Source organism: Passer domesticus, chromosome 21 (genome assembly GCF_036417665.1).
Source record: "Passer domesticus isolate bPasDom1 chromosome 21, bPasDom1.hap1, whole genome shotgun sequence".
In the NCBI taxonomy this organism is placed as follows: domain Eukaryota; kingdom Metazoa; phylum Chordata; class Aves; order Passeriformes; family Passeridae; genus Passer; species Passer domesticus.
The window spans coordinates 5,881,757-5,898,969 of record NC_087494.1 but is presented as its reverse complement, the minus strand read 5'-3'; the positions used below and the strand labels follow the sequence as shown (position 1 = coordinate 5,898,969).

The window sequence follows — 17,213 nt, the reverse complement described above, 5'->3', positions numbered from 1 at the left end:
CTCAGCCACAAGAAAGCAAAGCAGAGATGACTTCCAAGTTGAGAGTACAAAAGGAAGCCTTCCTCAAACTGAAGACTAATATTTTTCTTTAATTATGGTCTCCTCATGCGCAATAAAAAACATGACACTCCTTCCATGCCCCTTTATAAACCTTCTGCTTTCCAAACTGAAAGGTCAGTCTGGATGCTGTCTACTGATCCTGAGTCATCTCAGGTTTTATATGCAAGATGAAGGCAAAAATGAAACTCAGAACCACCCTCAGAAATCCTGTAAATGATAAAAAGCACAGAAAACCTCTGCTAAACTGTACCATGGCTCACAGGCAGCACCGGCACCTTTTACCACTTTGAAGAAGAAGCAAGGAGTAGTTGCATTCAAAAAGAAAAGCCATGCAATAGTCCTACTCCATAGACATACACAAGGAGCACAGACTACTTTAAGAAATTACACAGGAAAATGCATGGAAAACAGGAAACATCATTGTCTTTCTTACTTACCACTTCCTGCTGATCCTGAAGGTGCAATGACATCATCATCATCACTGTCTTCCTCATTTGACTGCGTTACCTCTGGCTCAGGTGCTACATTCTTGACTTCTTGCTCTTGTTCCACTCTACTGCGCAAGGCCAAGATCCGATGGTGCAATGCAGCATACAACTGCCCTGTATCTTTAGAGCTTGCCTGCATTTTTCAATATTCAGAAATAAGAAAAAGGTGCATGGAATTATAACACGATAAAGCACTGCTGACATAATACACACCAGTCATGCCAAATTTCATTATACACTTCTGAGTTTTCTCATAAAGGATTTTTCAAACCAGTCAGAATGGGCTGTGGTACACACAGAAGGACATTAGATATACAGAACTCTGGTGGTGAGTGTATGTTCCTCTGCTTAGTTCCAACTTTCTTTTTTTTTTGCTAACACACCCAGTATTTGCTGATCTCATATAGTCTTCTTCACACAGAAATCATATAGCTTTCCTGATACCTCCCAAAAGTTCATATTAAAAAGACCTTCAATTAAAATCTTGCAGATTTTTGCTGGCCTGTCAATAATTCAACTTCACACATTAGTTAATCATAATCAAGCCAATTGTTTCATGAGGCACTGGCATAAAATTTCAATACGAGATATAATGAGAAAACTGCCTGTCTGTTCACTGAGTTATTTAAAATTTTTTGAACAGTCTCTCTTTAAGAAGGAATAATTTTTGACAACCTGTCAAATTCTTTCATAAGAAAGTTTCCCCAAATTCTTTCATAAAAAATACTTTCCATCCACCCCATCTGACACTTGAATGTGTCAGTTCTGTATTGTGCAAAATTCCCCTGCAATAAACTGAAAAGTAATTCCAAAGAAGATACTTTTTATCAATATTAAAATCAAGAGTGAATAACCTGATGACAGATTAACTCAAAACTTTCAAAACTACAAAAATATGGATAAAAACTTATCCAATAATTTCACTTATTTTTCCTCATCAATGCATATTTGGTATTATTAAGTTCAATTCTGGGACTCCAGATCCCAGCCCTACAAACCTAATATCACAGGGAAAGCCAACCATTTGCTGATGCTCTCAATTTCTGATCCCTAGGAAAACAAATTCTTTTGCAAGACACATATTCTTTTGCATCTTGTGTAAAACCAGTCTAAATCAAAATCATGTTCTCAGACCTCTCCAATCTGTTAGTGCTTTAGCAGGCATTAGGGAGTGACCTTTCTCCCCTGCTGACTGTATGATCAGATCCCAAGTGTTTTAGTAATTCTGATTGCGATTGCTGTTCCCCATTTAGTAAGCACAGAAATCACTTTCACTATCCTGTTACTGCTTTAATACTCTGCATCAAAGGAAAATCGAAGTTAAAATGTGTAAACCTTAAGTACTAATAAGATGTTCTTGACAGTTTTAGTGTTTCCTTCTCAGTGGGCACCTATTCATCCTCCCACACTGCAGACAATGAGAGTTTTCCTGTGCTGAAAGTTCCACTAGATCTAATTTTGGTTAAACTACTGCATAAAATCTATTAAATAATGCCAATTTTCTTTTTTTTTTTTTTTTTAGATCAGAAAAGTATCTGCATGAAACACTATAGTTAGAGTCTCAGTATGTGTGGAACCGATCCCATGACTCCATGGGCAATGCTTTGAAAAACATGGCTTCCTAGGGCAGCTTTTGATGTGGCATTTGTTCACAACTAGCTAGAATTTTAGACAAGCAAATCTGCCAAGTGTCTTGTCTTTGGGGCAGGGATGATGTTAAGATAGTGTAGGGTGCAAATAAAAATGGAATGCTACCTCAGCTACAGTTTAAGTAAGCACCAATTTTAGTAGCATGGTTAAGACATAAACAGTACTCACTGATATAAGAAAAACTTTAACTCCTTGGTCCTCTGTATCCATGGCTGTGATCCGGATACTCTTCTCACTGGCTTTATCAATCTGCATCTGAGCCCAGAGCTTGGTATTTAAGATTAACCTGAGACTCCCCTGAGTCCTCATCACTAAAGCCAAGTTACAAGATCAGTTAGGTGGAAGAAGACACATCAGGAAGCTAAAAACAGTCAAGACACTTGTTACTGTTCAAAGGTTTCAGTCTTTTTACAAACAAGCCCTCTTAGGCTTTTGTCACAACTGTAAATGAGGAGAATGTAGGCTTGTGTGGGTTTTGGCTGGGGTAGAGTTAACTTTCTTCCCAGTCACTGGTATGGAGCTGTATTTTGGGTTTGTGCTGAACATACCATTGATAATATAAGAGATGTTTTTGTATTGCTGAGCAGTGCTTGCACAGAGCTAAGGTCTTTTCGGCTTTTCATACTACTACACTGATGAGGATGGGAGTATGTAATACGTTATGGTCATAGGTTGGAGACAGATACGACAGAAATTACCAATGCTCATGTGACAAACAGCTCGGGTTATTGTTTGGTGTCCCATTTTACAGGGGGTTCCTGTGCTTGGACAACTGATTGGTCGGGGCCTCTGCACTGCCTCGCTCCCTGACCAATGATATGTCTGCATTCAGGATGGAATGGAATTGGCTGGGGTTCTTTGTTTGAGTTCAAATCTATCCTATCACTGCTCACCTAGGGACTTTACTTCTTTTCTCTAACAAACTAGTCAAGCCAAATTGGATCTCTGTTTATGGCCGGATTTATCTGTCCAGCTACATACCAGCTGTGCTGTGACAAGTATGTGGGAGGTTAGGGGCAGACACAGCTGGAACAGGTGACCCAAACTGACTAAAGGGATATTCCAGACCACAAAACACCATGCTCAGAATATAAAGCAGGGATAAGAGGAGGAAGGGAGGATATTTGGGGTGATGGTGTTTGTCCTCCCAAGTCACCATTACGCATGATGGGGTCCTGTTGTCCCAGAGATGGATGAACACCTGCTTGCCCACAGGAGGCAGTGAATTAATCTGTTTTGCTTTGTTTGCAATTTGCATGCACAGCTTTTGCTTTCTTCATTGGAACTGCTTTTATCTCAACCCAGGAGTTTTCTAACTTTTATACACTTCCGATTCTCTCCCTGATCCTGCTGGAGGGAGAGAGAGCAAGCAGCTGCAAGGGGCTTGGCTGCTGGGCTGGGCTTAAACTGCAACAAAGCTATTAAAGATTATGAGTCATATCTAAAGCTATTTAGTCTGAAGCCTTAGACATTAATACATTAAAGTTCAGCAATGGTATCTGAGCAGATAATCTCAGGCTAATGCACATTCCTGCCAGCCTGAACAATCATGCACTATTCAGACTTCCCTCATCACAAGCAACCCATCCAAAACAGCCAGATCTGAATGATATTACCATAAATTTCTAGGCAAATATTCTAGTTACTAAACACGGCTTGCTTTTATTGGGGGAAAAAGTAACTAGAACATCTCCTGCAATAGAAGGGTATGAAGATACTCTCTTTGGAGGCAGTATTCATTAACTGAAGCAAAAGAAAAGGTCCAAACTGCTTCCGAGTTGCTCGAGCTAATACAAACTTAAGTGAATGTTGCTGTGTGTCAAGGAAGAACCTTATGAAAATAGCATGACTGTCATCCAGTATCTCATTTCCCCTGGTTCCTCTTACCCAGTCGAGACTGTAATGTTCCATCATCTGTTGAGGCCATATCATTGAGTCTCAGGAGCCCTCGACCTCTTTCCACCCAAGACTGAGAGCTTTTATCAAATACAAACAGCTTGCATTGAATCTGTAACAGAAAATATCTTTATGGCATAGTAGTTGATTGATATTTCTTAGTCACCTACAGTTGATTAAAAAAAAATTCAGATTTCATACTGGAATTTTTAATTGTTTATAGCTGTGGAAATCAAAACAGTCATCCTCCTCTCTTTTGCAATAAATTTCTCAAAATACGCTGTTTTCATCAAGTTTTATTAAAACAAGCTAGATATTCTTGAAGAATAAGAAGGTTCAAGATCAAAACAGTAATTTTCAGGCAAGATATAAATTTTCACAGAGGAAACTTAACATCCTAAAAGACTGCCTTATATCAGTCAATTCTTTTAAAAGCCTTAGGTACACACTGCACCACTGAATATGTTATTTGTTGCTGGGAAGACCCAGCATAATGAAAGCAAAGCAAAATTCCTCCTGTAAGGAAGCAAAGGATGAACAAACATGCTAACTCATTATCAATTAATTATCAAAGCCTGAACAACACAAAGTCATTAATAACTGAGATTACTAACTGAGGGTTCAGAGGTTATAAAATTCAAAAGGTGTATGTATTTTTTTCCAACAGTAGGAATACTGAAGGATTTGACCTACAAGCTCCCTTTTTCTTCCATGCCATCTCTATACCACCCTCTCTAATCCAACTTCACTGTTACTGCTGAGGCTTTATACCTCAAACCATCACCCCTCAAGTTCCCCATAGATGAACATGCACTAAGTGGAAAAGATACTTCCATTTTTATTCCCTCCATTTCTCATCTTCTTCACGCCAAAACATCTAGCTGTGTATGTTTCTGCAACATTAACATAGTTCTGTCTGTACAAGTCCCATTTGGAATTTTAATACATTACATTTCACAAGAAAAAAAAATTGAAGTTAGGCAAGAGGTCTGTTAAATTACAACATATTCATGCAAGTCAGTCCTCTATTAAGTATAAAACTGCCAAAAGTTGTGGGTTTTTTAAGTGAAACAGGATTCTTATCTCTTCAGTGTCTTGTTCAATTATGTGAAGCACCCAGACATTTCTGAATTACACAGAAACAGAGACATACCAGAAGAACCATTTAAAGACCATTTATGTCTGGTAAAAGTCCAAGAAGATAAACATTATAGAGTATCATTTTGTAAGGTAATACAAGTGTAACTGATAGGCATTAGATACTGATAGTGCTACTGTTTGGTGTCAGAAGAATAGTGCATCCTGTCTGTAAGAGTAAAAACTATCCTTGAAAATAACACAATTCGAACGCTGAGAAACAAAATATGTCAAGGAAAAAAAAACAAACTACAATTGGAGTATAAAGAGAGATGGGAAAAAATACATATACCACTTCATTTTATATGCAAACCCTGCATGTTTTTCTTAAGAATACACTGGAGTTAGTAAGTATATGTAAGTTAATTAATAACTACAATGTTAAATATATCACTACTAAAATCAGCAGTCCAAGTCATGACCAAATATCCTTCTACAACATCACTAATTCAATTAAGTATCTCAAACTAAATTCCTGAGTGTCTGTGATACAGTTTCTATTTTGCAAGAAACTAGACTGCTGGCATAAATAGCCCATTCCAAATTTTAGAAAATTTTTAGTAGTACAACAATTAAAGAACTTAAAAATATTTAATTAATTTAAATTTTCTTCAAATAATTGTCTCACAGGAAATAGAAACTTCTATGTGATAGATTCAGGAAAGTATGCTTAAGATACACGGGGATGGCTTATACACTAAAATTTATTCAGAAAAAGGAAATTAAAAACAATGGATAACAAGTTAATAAATAAGGATCTGACATAAATATCTATAAAGTTTGCATTTTAACACAAGAAAATATATTAGAGATATAGAGAAAGGCTGAATTGTAGGGAATCAGATGGTGTGCATTCACTGGGCATCTGTTACGTGGGGTCAGAGACAGGGATGATACAAACTCTCAGAGATCCAGGCAAAACAGCAACAGTTTATTATGGAGGCCTGCTTATACAGGGGGTTTGAAACTTCCTGATTTAAACAGCTGATTGGTTAGGATCTCTCTCTGCCCAGATCTCTGGCCAGTGGTTTGCTTGCATCTAAGCTTGAACAGGGCTGGCTGAGAATACCCTGTATAGATTTATATACACTTGTTACTGCGACAGACATCCATATGAATCCCCACAAACTCAAAGCTCCTCCATCTGTTTCTTACCTGTAACACGTTACTTTCAGCTTCCTCCCCAGTAATCACTTCTACCTTCGCTAATAAACACTTCCTTGCTGTTGCTTTAGTATAGGCTGCTGCAGACTCTGCCAGTGATTCTGAAATATTATTAGCTGAACAACATTTTGAGAGTCTGAGAATGATTAGCATAAAATTTTGTAAGATATATAAAAGTCTCACACAAGTACACCATAATTTTGAGACCTTTTGAAATGTATAGAAAACAGACTTTAATAGAACACATAAAAAAAGACTGAAATTTAAAGCAGAAGTTAAAGCTTTTCTTTTACTACTTGTGTTACAAGCATAAGGAACAAAATAGATAAAATTCTCAAGAAGTTTTGTCCATACACGCAGTAATTCAAAACCTTTGCATGGACACCTGCTTATCTGTAGATGCTCCAGCAGTACTGATACTCTTGTCAGCCATACAGCTGTGCCTACACATGGACAGTGCATTTAATTTTCTACTTCCATTTGGGCTTGCAAGCACTTTACTGAAGAAAACCCATGGTTCTCAGAATTTCTGTAATATCTTGACAATTTGAAGTCATAGAATCCAGCAACCAGTTCTGAGTTCAAGCAACAAGTGGGGCACTCACTCAATGCAATACACATTTGACTCAGAAATTCAGTCACTTGAAATAAAATAGAATTGTTAAAAAGAAGTTTGCCACATTTCTCCTACGTTCTCTACCAAGTCCCACTACCAGTTCAGTTAACTCCCTCTAATTTAATTCCACTGAAGATACTCCCACAACCACAGACTGACAATCAAAAAGAAAGTGCAGCCCGCACATGTTTACTATTAGAGGATCTACAACACCCAGCAACTTCCACACCCAGCCTGTATCTTTGGTTACAGGAGACAGTAAAGGCAACATAAAAATCTTATGTTTTTGAGAAGTAACAAGATATTGAAAAATACAGTTATTTAAAAAAAGGATTAACTACCATTCCTAATACAATATTTTGTTTTTCACCTTTCTCTGGTGTGGCCTCCTGAGAAGACGATTCAGACCCAGACTCTGTAGCAGCATTCTCCTTATTACTCTCTGTACTACCTTCATTTGATTTTGGCGGACTCTATCACAGAAATAAGAGAAGGTAAACAGAAGGGAGAAAACATATGCCAATTCTACTAAACAGGACTAGTGACCAAGTACTGAGGGGTAGCTCCAGTATTTATAAATCATATGGCGGAAAAAGAATCTCATGGACAACATGCTTTCACAGTTAAAACTATCCTACTACCTTAGCTAAGGCACTGAATGGAGTGTGGCCTAAAGAACAGTTTGAATTATTTTCCCTTGAACTGATACCAAATTTCAATCCTTAATTTGAAACTTTTTGACTTGCTTTGTTCAACACAGCAAGTCAATTTCAGCTACAACTACTCATGTCATAATTGACTGAACTCCTGCTTAGTAGCTAGACAGGTCTGAACACTCAACATTAAACATTTCCATTTTGTTCCAGCACAGGAATAAAAGCAACAGCAAGAAACAGTGAGGTACTAGAACCTATTCCTTTGGTTGGTACATCATAAACAGCATTTCCAGAATCATACCTCAGTCCTGAGGCAGCTGCTTTACTGCTGGGCTTGAAATCCCATCTGAGGGGAGTCACATTACTGAACTGCTCTCAATTTTGAGGACAAACATAAAATACCCTCTAATACTTATACTCCAATAGCCATTTAAAGCAACAATCTGTGCCATAAAATGCTTGGATACAAGAACCACATGCACTACAGAGAGGGCACTGAATCTCCTTACACTGAGAGTTTGAAAGGGAAATCCTGGAAAGTATTGCTGGGCAGACAATAGCTCATAATGAACTTCCCGTGTTGCATTCAAAATAAATTACCTTCAAGGGAAACCACTGAAAAAAACCCCATACTCAAGTGAGAAGTATAATTAAAAGCTCTCAAAATTCCTGAGTGAGAATCCATAACAAACTGCTGGCAAAATTACAACATATACATAGTGGATACTCACTAGGACTCGCTCACTCATGTTCTGTCCAAAAACAAACTTGTTGCTAGACGCATCTGCACTGTTCGTAGAGTTCTCTACACTGAAAAAAACCCAAGAAATAAGCCAGGTTTTACAAGACAGAAAATAACACCTCTTTTATTTTCTACTAATAAAATTTCTCAGAAAGTGAGTGATTGTCACTGGCTTTAAGAAAATAAGTACTGGTTGACAAAAACATAGGTAAAAATTAATCCAACTTAACATGAGAATATATTCTAGTTTTACAGAACAAGAATTCTCTCAGAATGACCACAAAATATTTTTTCTCTGTAAAAATCTTCCCCTTCAGATAACTATTAGCATACAAAGCAATGCTGAATGCTAAGTGAGGGCTTATTGTCTAATCATACAACATACTTTTTTTTTAAACAGTATTCTACATGTACAGATTTAAACTACTACACATCTTTAGGTCAATTCTCTCAGAAATTGAAAGAACAGAAACAAAAGCACGTGCAAGATCGTAACTGAACCAAAGGTTGCAGGGATAAACAATGCAGTTTATCAGACTAGCTGCAATTCCACAGACTCTCCAAGAAGTTTCACAATCAAATATCATCCTTTACTTCTTCCTTAAAGAATAAACACCTTCCTCCCGTTAGAATTTTTATTAACAGATTTTTAATCCTATTTAGAAAGAACAAGAGTTTTATTCTTTTACAGACTCAAAAGACTTAACAAGTCATTGTTCCTATCCCTTCCCATAAGGCATACCTTTCTAAGGCTCACAAAGTGAGTATACAAAAGCAACCATTCTGAATCAAGCCTATGTGCATTTCACCAGGTTTGGAAAATAGGGACTCACATCTACATGATTCAAGTGAAACCAAACAAACCTTTAAACTGTACATGTAGAGTTGCTACTTCTGATTAAGGAGATTTCTAGAACAAAGGACATCCTCAGTGGAAGATAACTTTACCTCCTAAGGGAATTAAATACCACAGTTCAGAGCTCCAAATGTTGACAGGGAACTCAATGTGGCCTACCAATATCTGCCACACCACCTAGCATATTTACAGTTTTTAAAGAATTGACAGTGTTACACAAAGGGAGGAGCTTCCTTTTACAAGTTTATTACCATAATGCTTTGCCATCTCAGCAGAAAACCAGAGCCAACTCCCCTTAGAGATACTATTGTTTTTAAGACAAGTTCAAACCTAGGTTTCTTGCAATTGACTCACCATGAATAAATCTTCCCAACGTAAAGACTCAAATAAAATGACAGTAGGTGCCATATGAGTTGAGAAATATGAAAAAATATTCCAGTGTTTGAATGTTTGAAGGCCACATATTAGTAGTTACTGTCTGCCAAATCTGATTGAGTAAGTCTGACTGTGTCTATTGGAAAGGCACTGATCTGGCATCAAAAGGGCAAAGGTGTTCTCTACCTCTCCAGTGCAACATCTGAAAAGTTCAACATCAAAAGTTCATTGACTGCAAAACTGCCTACTGCCTCCTTCATGGTGAACAACAAGATTTTAAAAATGCCAAATATAAAGATAAAGAAAGCATGCATTGGTGCTTTTCCTACAATTATTTCCTTGCCCCAGTCTCAATTTCAGCTTATGCCAGGAGCAGAGATGTTGCTCTGCTTCATCACTCTTGGTGGGATTTCCCCCCACATTTTTCCATGAATTCACAGCTCTGTATCTGTTTTCTTAGTCTTTACACTACTGAATTTTTTTGACCACTACTAAGCTAGCATTTTCACAGAGATACAGATTTCGTGTATCACTATCTTAGCCTCAAGTGAAGGCTGTCAGCTCAGAGCTCATTACTACATAAGACAGGATTAGCAGTTTTCTCCTGGCTGCCTGCTTTACCTATACATCACGTTTCTTCTGATGCTACTGATGTTATTCTTTAAAAGTTCTCAAAAACCTCCCATAGTTGGGCTCCTATTTATTTATACAGGCCACTCTGAAAAGCTTACTATCATGAAAAAAATTTAACTATTCTTCCTTTTATCTGCATCATATATGAAACTTACTGAACAACACAAATACAGTGCAGATCTCCACAAGATTCTACTGGCACCTCAAATTTAGTCCACCACTGTTTCTGATCATTCATGAGAAGAACATCATGCTTTTTAGTTTCATGCTTCTCATGTCATGCTTTTTGGTTTTTTGAAGAGGCTTTGGTGAGGATGTGGTCAAATAAATAGTGTCAAAGGCATCTCCCTTGAAGAGATGATTGAGGATTTCCCCAGATCTGAAGACTGCCATCTCATTCTTCAGAAGTCTGGGTCCCCAAGTCTAGACCCAGTCTAAGCCCTGCATCCAATAAAGAGCAGAATCATAAAGAATTTTCAATAAAGAAAATAAAGAGTAAGGAGAACTGTTATATTGGTTTCCCTGTAATCTCACCTGGAACTGATGTACTGTAGAAAATAGTTTGTTGCAGAAGGTATATCTGATGTCGGAAGGCCAGCATTCTGCACATCAGCAGTTTCATTGCTTTCATCTCCTAGCTAGAAAAAGAACAAGTATATATCAATAATTTTAATTATAAAATTTTCAACTCATTCTACCTTAAGACAAAGTTTCATCCATAAATGTTTTCTACAATAAAACAAGATATGTCCCAATATTAAACTTTCTTTTACCATGCTAGGAAACCTGAGCAAATCTGTCTTCAACAGGAGGTACTAACAATCCAACTCAGTTATTCTACGCACAAGTTTAAGCCCAGGCTGAGCCTATTTTTCCATCTTTTCTGTGAAGTCTTGGTAGCATGGGAGCAGGTTAGAGCCACATTTCAACTTTATTCTAACCCAAAAAGTAAGAGAAAACACTACATTCTACTGAGCTTTAGCTGTTACTCATGATTGCAGTAGATGCCTTTCTTTAAAAAAAAGTTTCTTATGTTACATAACAGTCCCTTTATTAAATGTTCAGAAGACTAGTTTTATTAAACAGACAACTCTGCTGTGTTCATAGCTTTTAATTTTACATATATTTATGAACTCCTAGTCAAGAGAACAAACATGTGTTTACCTTAACTCTATCTCGTAAATTTTGCCCAAATACAAACACTTGCTGTGCATTTAGTTCAGCCTTCTCAGAGCTGTCATCATCTGAAGTATTGTTGGACTCCTTTTTCTGACATTCTGCTGCCTAAAGAAATGAAAAAATGTAGCCAAAGAAGTTGAGTTTCTTTAAATAAAAACACCTTATGACGAGATGAATCACACATTCATTTACAATGACAAGCCAATAACACTCAGATCTACAAGGCACATTTTGCATTTAAATAACGTCTCTGTTGTTAAGTGTTTTTCTTAGCAAATCATAGAATAGTTAAGGTTCAAAGGAATTTCTGACAATCTCTTGGTCCAAACTCTGTTCAAAGCAGCACCAACTTCAAACTTATATTAGGCTGCCCAAGATCTCATACCAAGTTTCAAAAAAATACACGTGACAGTTTTACATCTTGTTAGTCTGCTTCTGAATCATGATTTTAAAGGGTTCAGATTCTAGCTGAGGGTTAGAGCCAATTCATATTGAAGTTAGATACACCAATGACAGGTTAATGATTATTAGGTGCTTAAGCTAAAGCTAATTGTTATATTACAAACAAGCTCATTTGTAGAAGGAAGTGAAGCTAGTGAACCATTATAGGAACATATTGGAACCAGTAAAACAATGCCCAGCACTTGGACTCTATGTCAATCCATCATGAAGCAGGAGGCCTTGGATCGTGCCAGAGGGTCACAGAGACCTGAAGACTTTCCTGACTTCATCCCTGGGACCACTGACCCAATTCGAGACCACCAACCCAATTCAAGAGAAGAACTGCTCATGCATGAAGGACTAATAAACTCATTTTAATACAAAGCAGGGATGGGAGGTGCTGGGGTTATGCATATGTATGATTTTGAGAAATAAACAGAAGGCAAAAATCATTGTGTGGTGCGGTCATGCATTTTGGGGACACCCCACCCCGTGCCACCTGCCAGTGTAATAAACGTAGTGATTTCTAACTTTAATTAGTTAGAGAATCTTTGTCTGAGATTTTTGGTTTTAACAATTCAGTTCAATGTTCAACTACAATAAGTATGACAGTTATGTTCTAAAACCCATCTGAAATCCCCTTCGTACCACACCTGCAGCTTCTCACCTGTCTGATAGACACGTCCTAAATTTATTCTCATCTTGACACTGCCTATCCCTTGAGAGCTGAGAGCTCTCTCCAATTCCCCGGTCCTGGTCCAAGCAGAACATACTTAGCTTTTTCATTCTCTCATCACTCTTCCTGTGCTCCAGCCACTAGTCACCTTGGTGATTTTTAAGTGTCTTTCACGTACTGTCAAGCCCCAAACTATATATGGTACTCTTGATGCCATTCATCAGTGGCACAAAAAGAGAAAAGATCACTTTCTTCAACTTAATGCCTGCAGTTTTAGTAAAGTAGGCCAAAAATCTTCTTAATCAATAAAAGGATACACTACTTATTCATGTTCAGTCTATTGTTCATCACTGCTGCACAGCACCTGAAGGTTCTTGAGCTTTTTGTTCTCCTAAGGACTTTCTATTTTGCACCTCTGCCACCTGCTTTCCACAAGTGGCTTTGTGACTTCTCCCTGCACACACCGTGGAGGCATATTTCCTAATTATTCCCATACTATAGTTCTTGTTCCACTATACTCAGAACCTTGCACTTAAAAAACCCTAAAGTAGTGTTGGAAAGCAATTGCAACCTGCATGGGAATCACTCCCTCCTGCTTCTGTCCTAACTTCCTACTCCATAGCTTTTAACACTGATGGGAAGACCCAACACTATGCACGCACAAAGCCTCAGAAGTGACCCACATACAGCAGTTGCCTCTCAGCAAAACACACTTCCATCAGCATCAACAGCACCATAAGCAGAAAAAAACCCCAAAACCACAGGAAGTCTGAGCATTATGAAGAAAACTATATAGTTGCTATGGGAACTTAGTTATTAGGGGGTACCACCTGCTCCACTGTAGAGGACACTCAGGGGGAAGATGCCTATCTAGGGAACCCATTATTAGTCCTTATGGCTGGCCAATGTGAAGTTTTCCCTTTTCTTTCCGTTTTTGATCTCCCTTCCTCCAAAACAAAATAACTGTCACCCTTAGAAGCGGTATTATCAGCTATAGATCTGCTAATAAATTCTGTCTCAACATTTTTCATGCAGTATCAAGACCTCCAAGACTTGCCTGCACAGCTTCTTTCTAGCCAGTCCCTCTTCAGTCCTTGTGACACATGGGTTCTTTCACCCCAGATACAGAACTTTGCATTTGCTAACCATCACCTAGTTTTTCTCAGCTTGTTTTTCCAACCTCCTGAGATCCTGCTGAACAGCCCCTGCCTTCCAAAGTACTGACCATTTCCCCTTCTCACAGTATATTAGTATCCACAAACTTAACAAGGTTTATTGCACCTTGCCAAGTTGTTTGTGTATATGTTGAACAGTCCTAAGGAATGCCTCTAGTGATTGTCACTTGTCAGACTTCCAATCACTGGCTGCTACCCTCAAAGCTTGCTGCTTCAGCCAATTTATCACCCACTTGTAAATTCCACACAACCAGTACACCTCTCTCCATTTTGGCTATTACAATGATACTTCAGATCATACAAAGATCTTGCCTAAAGTCAAAATCAACAAGCAGGGCTATCTGCAAAGCAAATAATCTCAGAGGATAAAAACCCCATCAGGTTGGTCTCTGTTTTATCTATACTGACTGTTCTCATTCCCTTTAAGGTGCCTCATATCCTAGGACTCCTTCACCACAACCACAAAGGGAGAGAAGGGAACTGAGCCATTTCTACTTTCCTGGAACCTCTTGCTTACCATTTATGGAAACGTGTGACATGCTCTCTTCCTTCCCAGGAACTGCGACCCACCACAGTACCACAACTCTCTGAGGACAGGTAGTGGTCTCACACAAACACCCCCCAGCTCCCTGTCCTGAGTTCATTTTCTTCCCAGTACAACACGGGCACAACACTGTATTTTGGATCCAGGATGAGAATAATCTTGATCGCACACTGATATTTTGGTTGTGGCACAGTTGTGCTCACCCCAAGTCAAAGACTTCACAGAATCTCATGCTCTGCCAGTGAGGAGTTGCATAAGAAGCTGGGGGGGAACACAGCCCGGACAGCTGACCCAAACTGGTCAGAGATATATTCCACACCATAAAACATCCTGCCCAGCATGTAAACTGGGGGGAGCTTCTGGTGAGGGGCTGATGGGAGACAGGCTGGGCACAGATCAGCAGGTGCTGAGCACCTATACTGGGCATCACTTCTTTTCTTCGTGTTTTATCTCTCTCTCCCCTTTTCATTACAATAATTATTATTATACTTTACTCTTTTTCAACACTTAAATAACTGTTCTTATCTCAATCCACTAGTTTTACTTTTTTCCTGATTCTTCTCCCTATCCAAACTGAGTGGAGGGAGTGAACAAGTGGCTCCATGGTACTTACCTGGCAGCTGGGGTTAAACCATGACTCTCGCTCTACACCCATGGATATATCTTGTCTGGTCCTATGGACCTGTGTACGTCACACTGTCTAAAAGAGTCCTTAATCAAATTTATTGTAATAATTTGCTCCCTCAAGCTTCCCCTAAAAATAGGATTTGGTGGACCTAGCAGCAGACCTCTTCAGTAGACAACAAGACAAAGGCATTGAGTACCTCGGATTTTTTCATTTTTTTCACCACTAGGTTCCCTTTAACATTTTGCAGAAGGCCTACGATTTTCTTTCATTTTACCTTTGCTGCCAGTACCAGTGGAAGCTTTGCTGGCAGCTTTTCATTCCCTGTAATTTCCAACTCCAGCCAAATTTACAGTTTCCCAGTTCTGCCACACATCCAGGCAATCCTTCTGTACACTTCTCAGGTGGTCTTGACTGCTTTCACAAGATACATGCACATTCTCTTTCTGGATTTAAGGAGTTCCCAAGCCCATATGCACTGGCCTCCTCCCAAACTTGCACAGTTTCATGCACTTTGGGATAAATTATTCATTCTCTGAGGTGTTTGTCCATGGAGGTAATGAGCTCTCATGAGCTCTGCTGTCCTTGAGAATCCTATCAACCAGCTCAATTAATATCCTGAAGTCTTCTCTCCTTAAGTCTGGATCTTTATTCTGCTACTTATTAGCTCCCTTAAGATCTCAAACTCAACCTCACTGATGTTGCAATGACAGCTACTCTCAACCTTTGCATTTCTAGCCAGTTCTTTGCTGTGAATACCAGGTACAGCTAAATACCTCCCATGTCAACTTACCCAGTGTATGCAAATATGCTCATCAACTTATTTCTAAAATCTCCAGGAGTATTCTGGAGGATTTCTACCAGGACATGTTTCCATTTTACCACGTGTTCAAGTACTAAAGTTCTCCTTCAGAACCAAGGCCTGTAATTGTGAAGCTCCTAATACTTCAAGGGCATTAGTTATTTCCTCTACTTTATTAGTCCGAGTCTGGTGAAGGTTCACTTTGATCTCCCTCTTGCTGGCTTCCCCTCTGATCTAAAGCCTTGACCAATTCAGTGCCTTCCCAAAACAAAGCATCTGCATTCATACAGCTTCTTTAAGCATAGCAGAACCCATCCCTGTCTTTCCAGCTTTATTTCCTAAAATATTTAGGTCTGTCACCTTGAGTCTTCTTCTCCAACTTACCTTGTCTTCAGAGTCTGAACTTTTCAATGTTGCATCACTCGGTGATTCTGATGTGGCTGCAGAATCTGGAGGGATATTTACACCATTGGTGCCACTGCTGAGAACTGCAACACAGAAACAAAAACAATACACAAACTCGCTAAATATTTAGACTGTCATAAAAGTTTTCGTATGCAAATTGCATGCAGTTTTCTTGCTTAAGTCCATTAAATGTTGCAATGTAAACTAAAAATTTCCCATAGTATTTTGCAAGAGACATGAGGACCCCAATTCAGCAATTCTTCGCAGAATCAAAATTCCAAATGCAGAAAACCAAGTCAGCAAATTAATTTATATGAATGTTGTAAGAAATTCAATATGTACAACTTCAAGCAACCATCCTTCTCCAATCTAATACTGTTCACACCCAGCAGGGTTTGTCTTCAGATTGATCTACCTGCTCACATACTGAACTCTCACTGAAAATTTTACCCCAATACTAAGTCCTCTGTAGAGTCCAATCTGTGTCAGGAGGTATGTCAAGAAATCAAGCTAGAAATATTTGGTTCTCTGCCAGATTCTGCATTAACTGAAGTTACTCCTGTTGCTGTTCAACTAAACCTCCACATAACAAATGTGCTGGGGAAACATGGAGTTTAGGAGACAGGGACTTTAAACAGTTTTTTTGCATTAACTTCCACATTTTTATCATGTCTATTTCCATCAGCTACGTCAAATTCCATAATTCCATAATACAATAAACATTATATGAATGACCAAACTTAAAATTCTATGTTCAAAATTAAATTTATATTCAAAGCCCCAACTGCAAAATGGTCCCCCACCCAGAGGCACCTCTCACTGATTTAGATACTTTACTGTTGATCAATTACCAGTAATAGCTTATTACACCATGGTCAATGCTGTCATTTGAGATTGACTGCTATACCACACTCTTTAAAGTCTTTTTATTTCAAAACTCTAGTATGGATCACACCAAAGTTAGAGGCCTGGCAATATCAGACAGTCACCCTACACAAGATCTGAAGGTTTCACTATGTTATCTTTCATGTAATACAGATACACTTACTATTTAAGATGTTTCTTTTCTGAAAGGAGAAAACTAGAAAAACCA

The 17,213-nt window shown here is 38.5% G+C and overlaps 1 protein-coding gene across 2 annotated transcripts in view; it reads right to left on the bottom strand.

Moving 5' to 3' along the window:
• Window positions 1-17,213, bottom strand: part of RANBP3 (RAN binding protein 3) — a 53,885-nt gene that overhangs the window by 1,786 nt on the left and 34,886 nt on the right. For both annotated transcript variants that reach the window (XM_064396676.1, XM_064396677.1), the window contains 9 exons: window positions 16,100-16,203; window positions 11,438-11,557; window positions 10,808-10,911; window positions 8,399-8,477; window positions 7,382-7,484; window positions 6,387-6,511; window positions 4,086-4,206; window positions 2,367-2,509; window positions 498-681 (listed from right to left, as the gene is read on the bottom strand). In XM_064396676.1, the coding sequence (XP_064252746.1) occupies window positions 498-681; window positions 2,367-2,509; window positions 4,086-4,206; window positions 6,387-6,511; window positions 7,382-7,484; window positions 8,399-8,477; window positions 10,808-10,911; window positions 11,438-11,557; window positions 16,100-16,203 (1,083 nt within the window). The remainder of the gene's footprint in view (window positions 1-497; window positions 682-2,366; window positions 2,510-4,085; window positions 4,207-6,386; window positions 6,512-7,381; window positions 7,485-8,398; window positions 8,478-10,807; window positions 10,912-11,437; window positions 11,558-16,099; window positions 16,204-17,213) is intronic.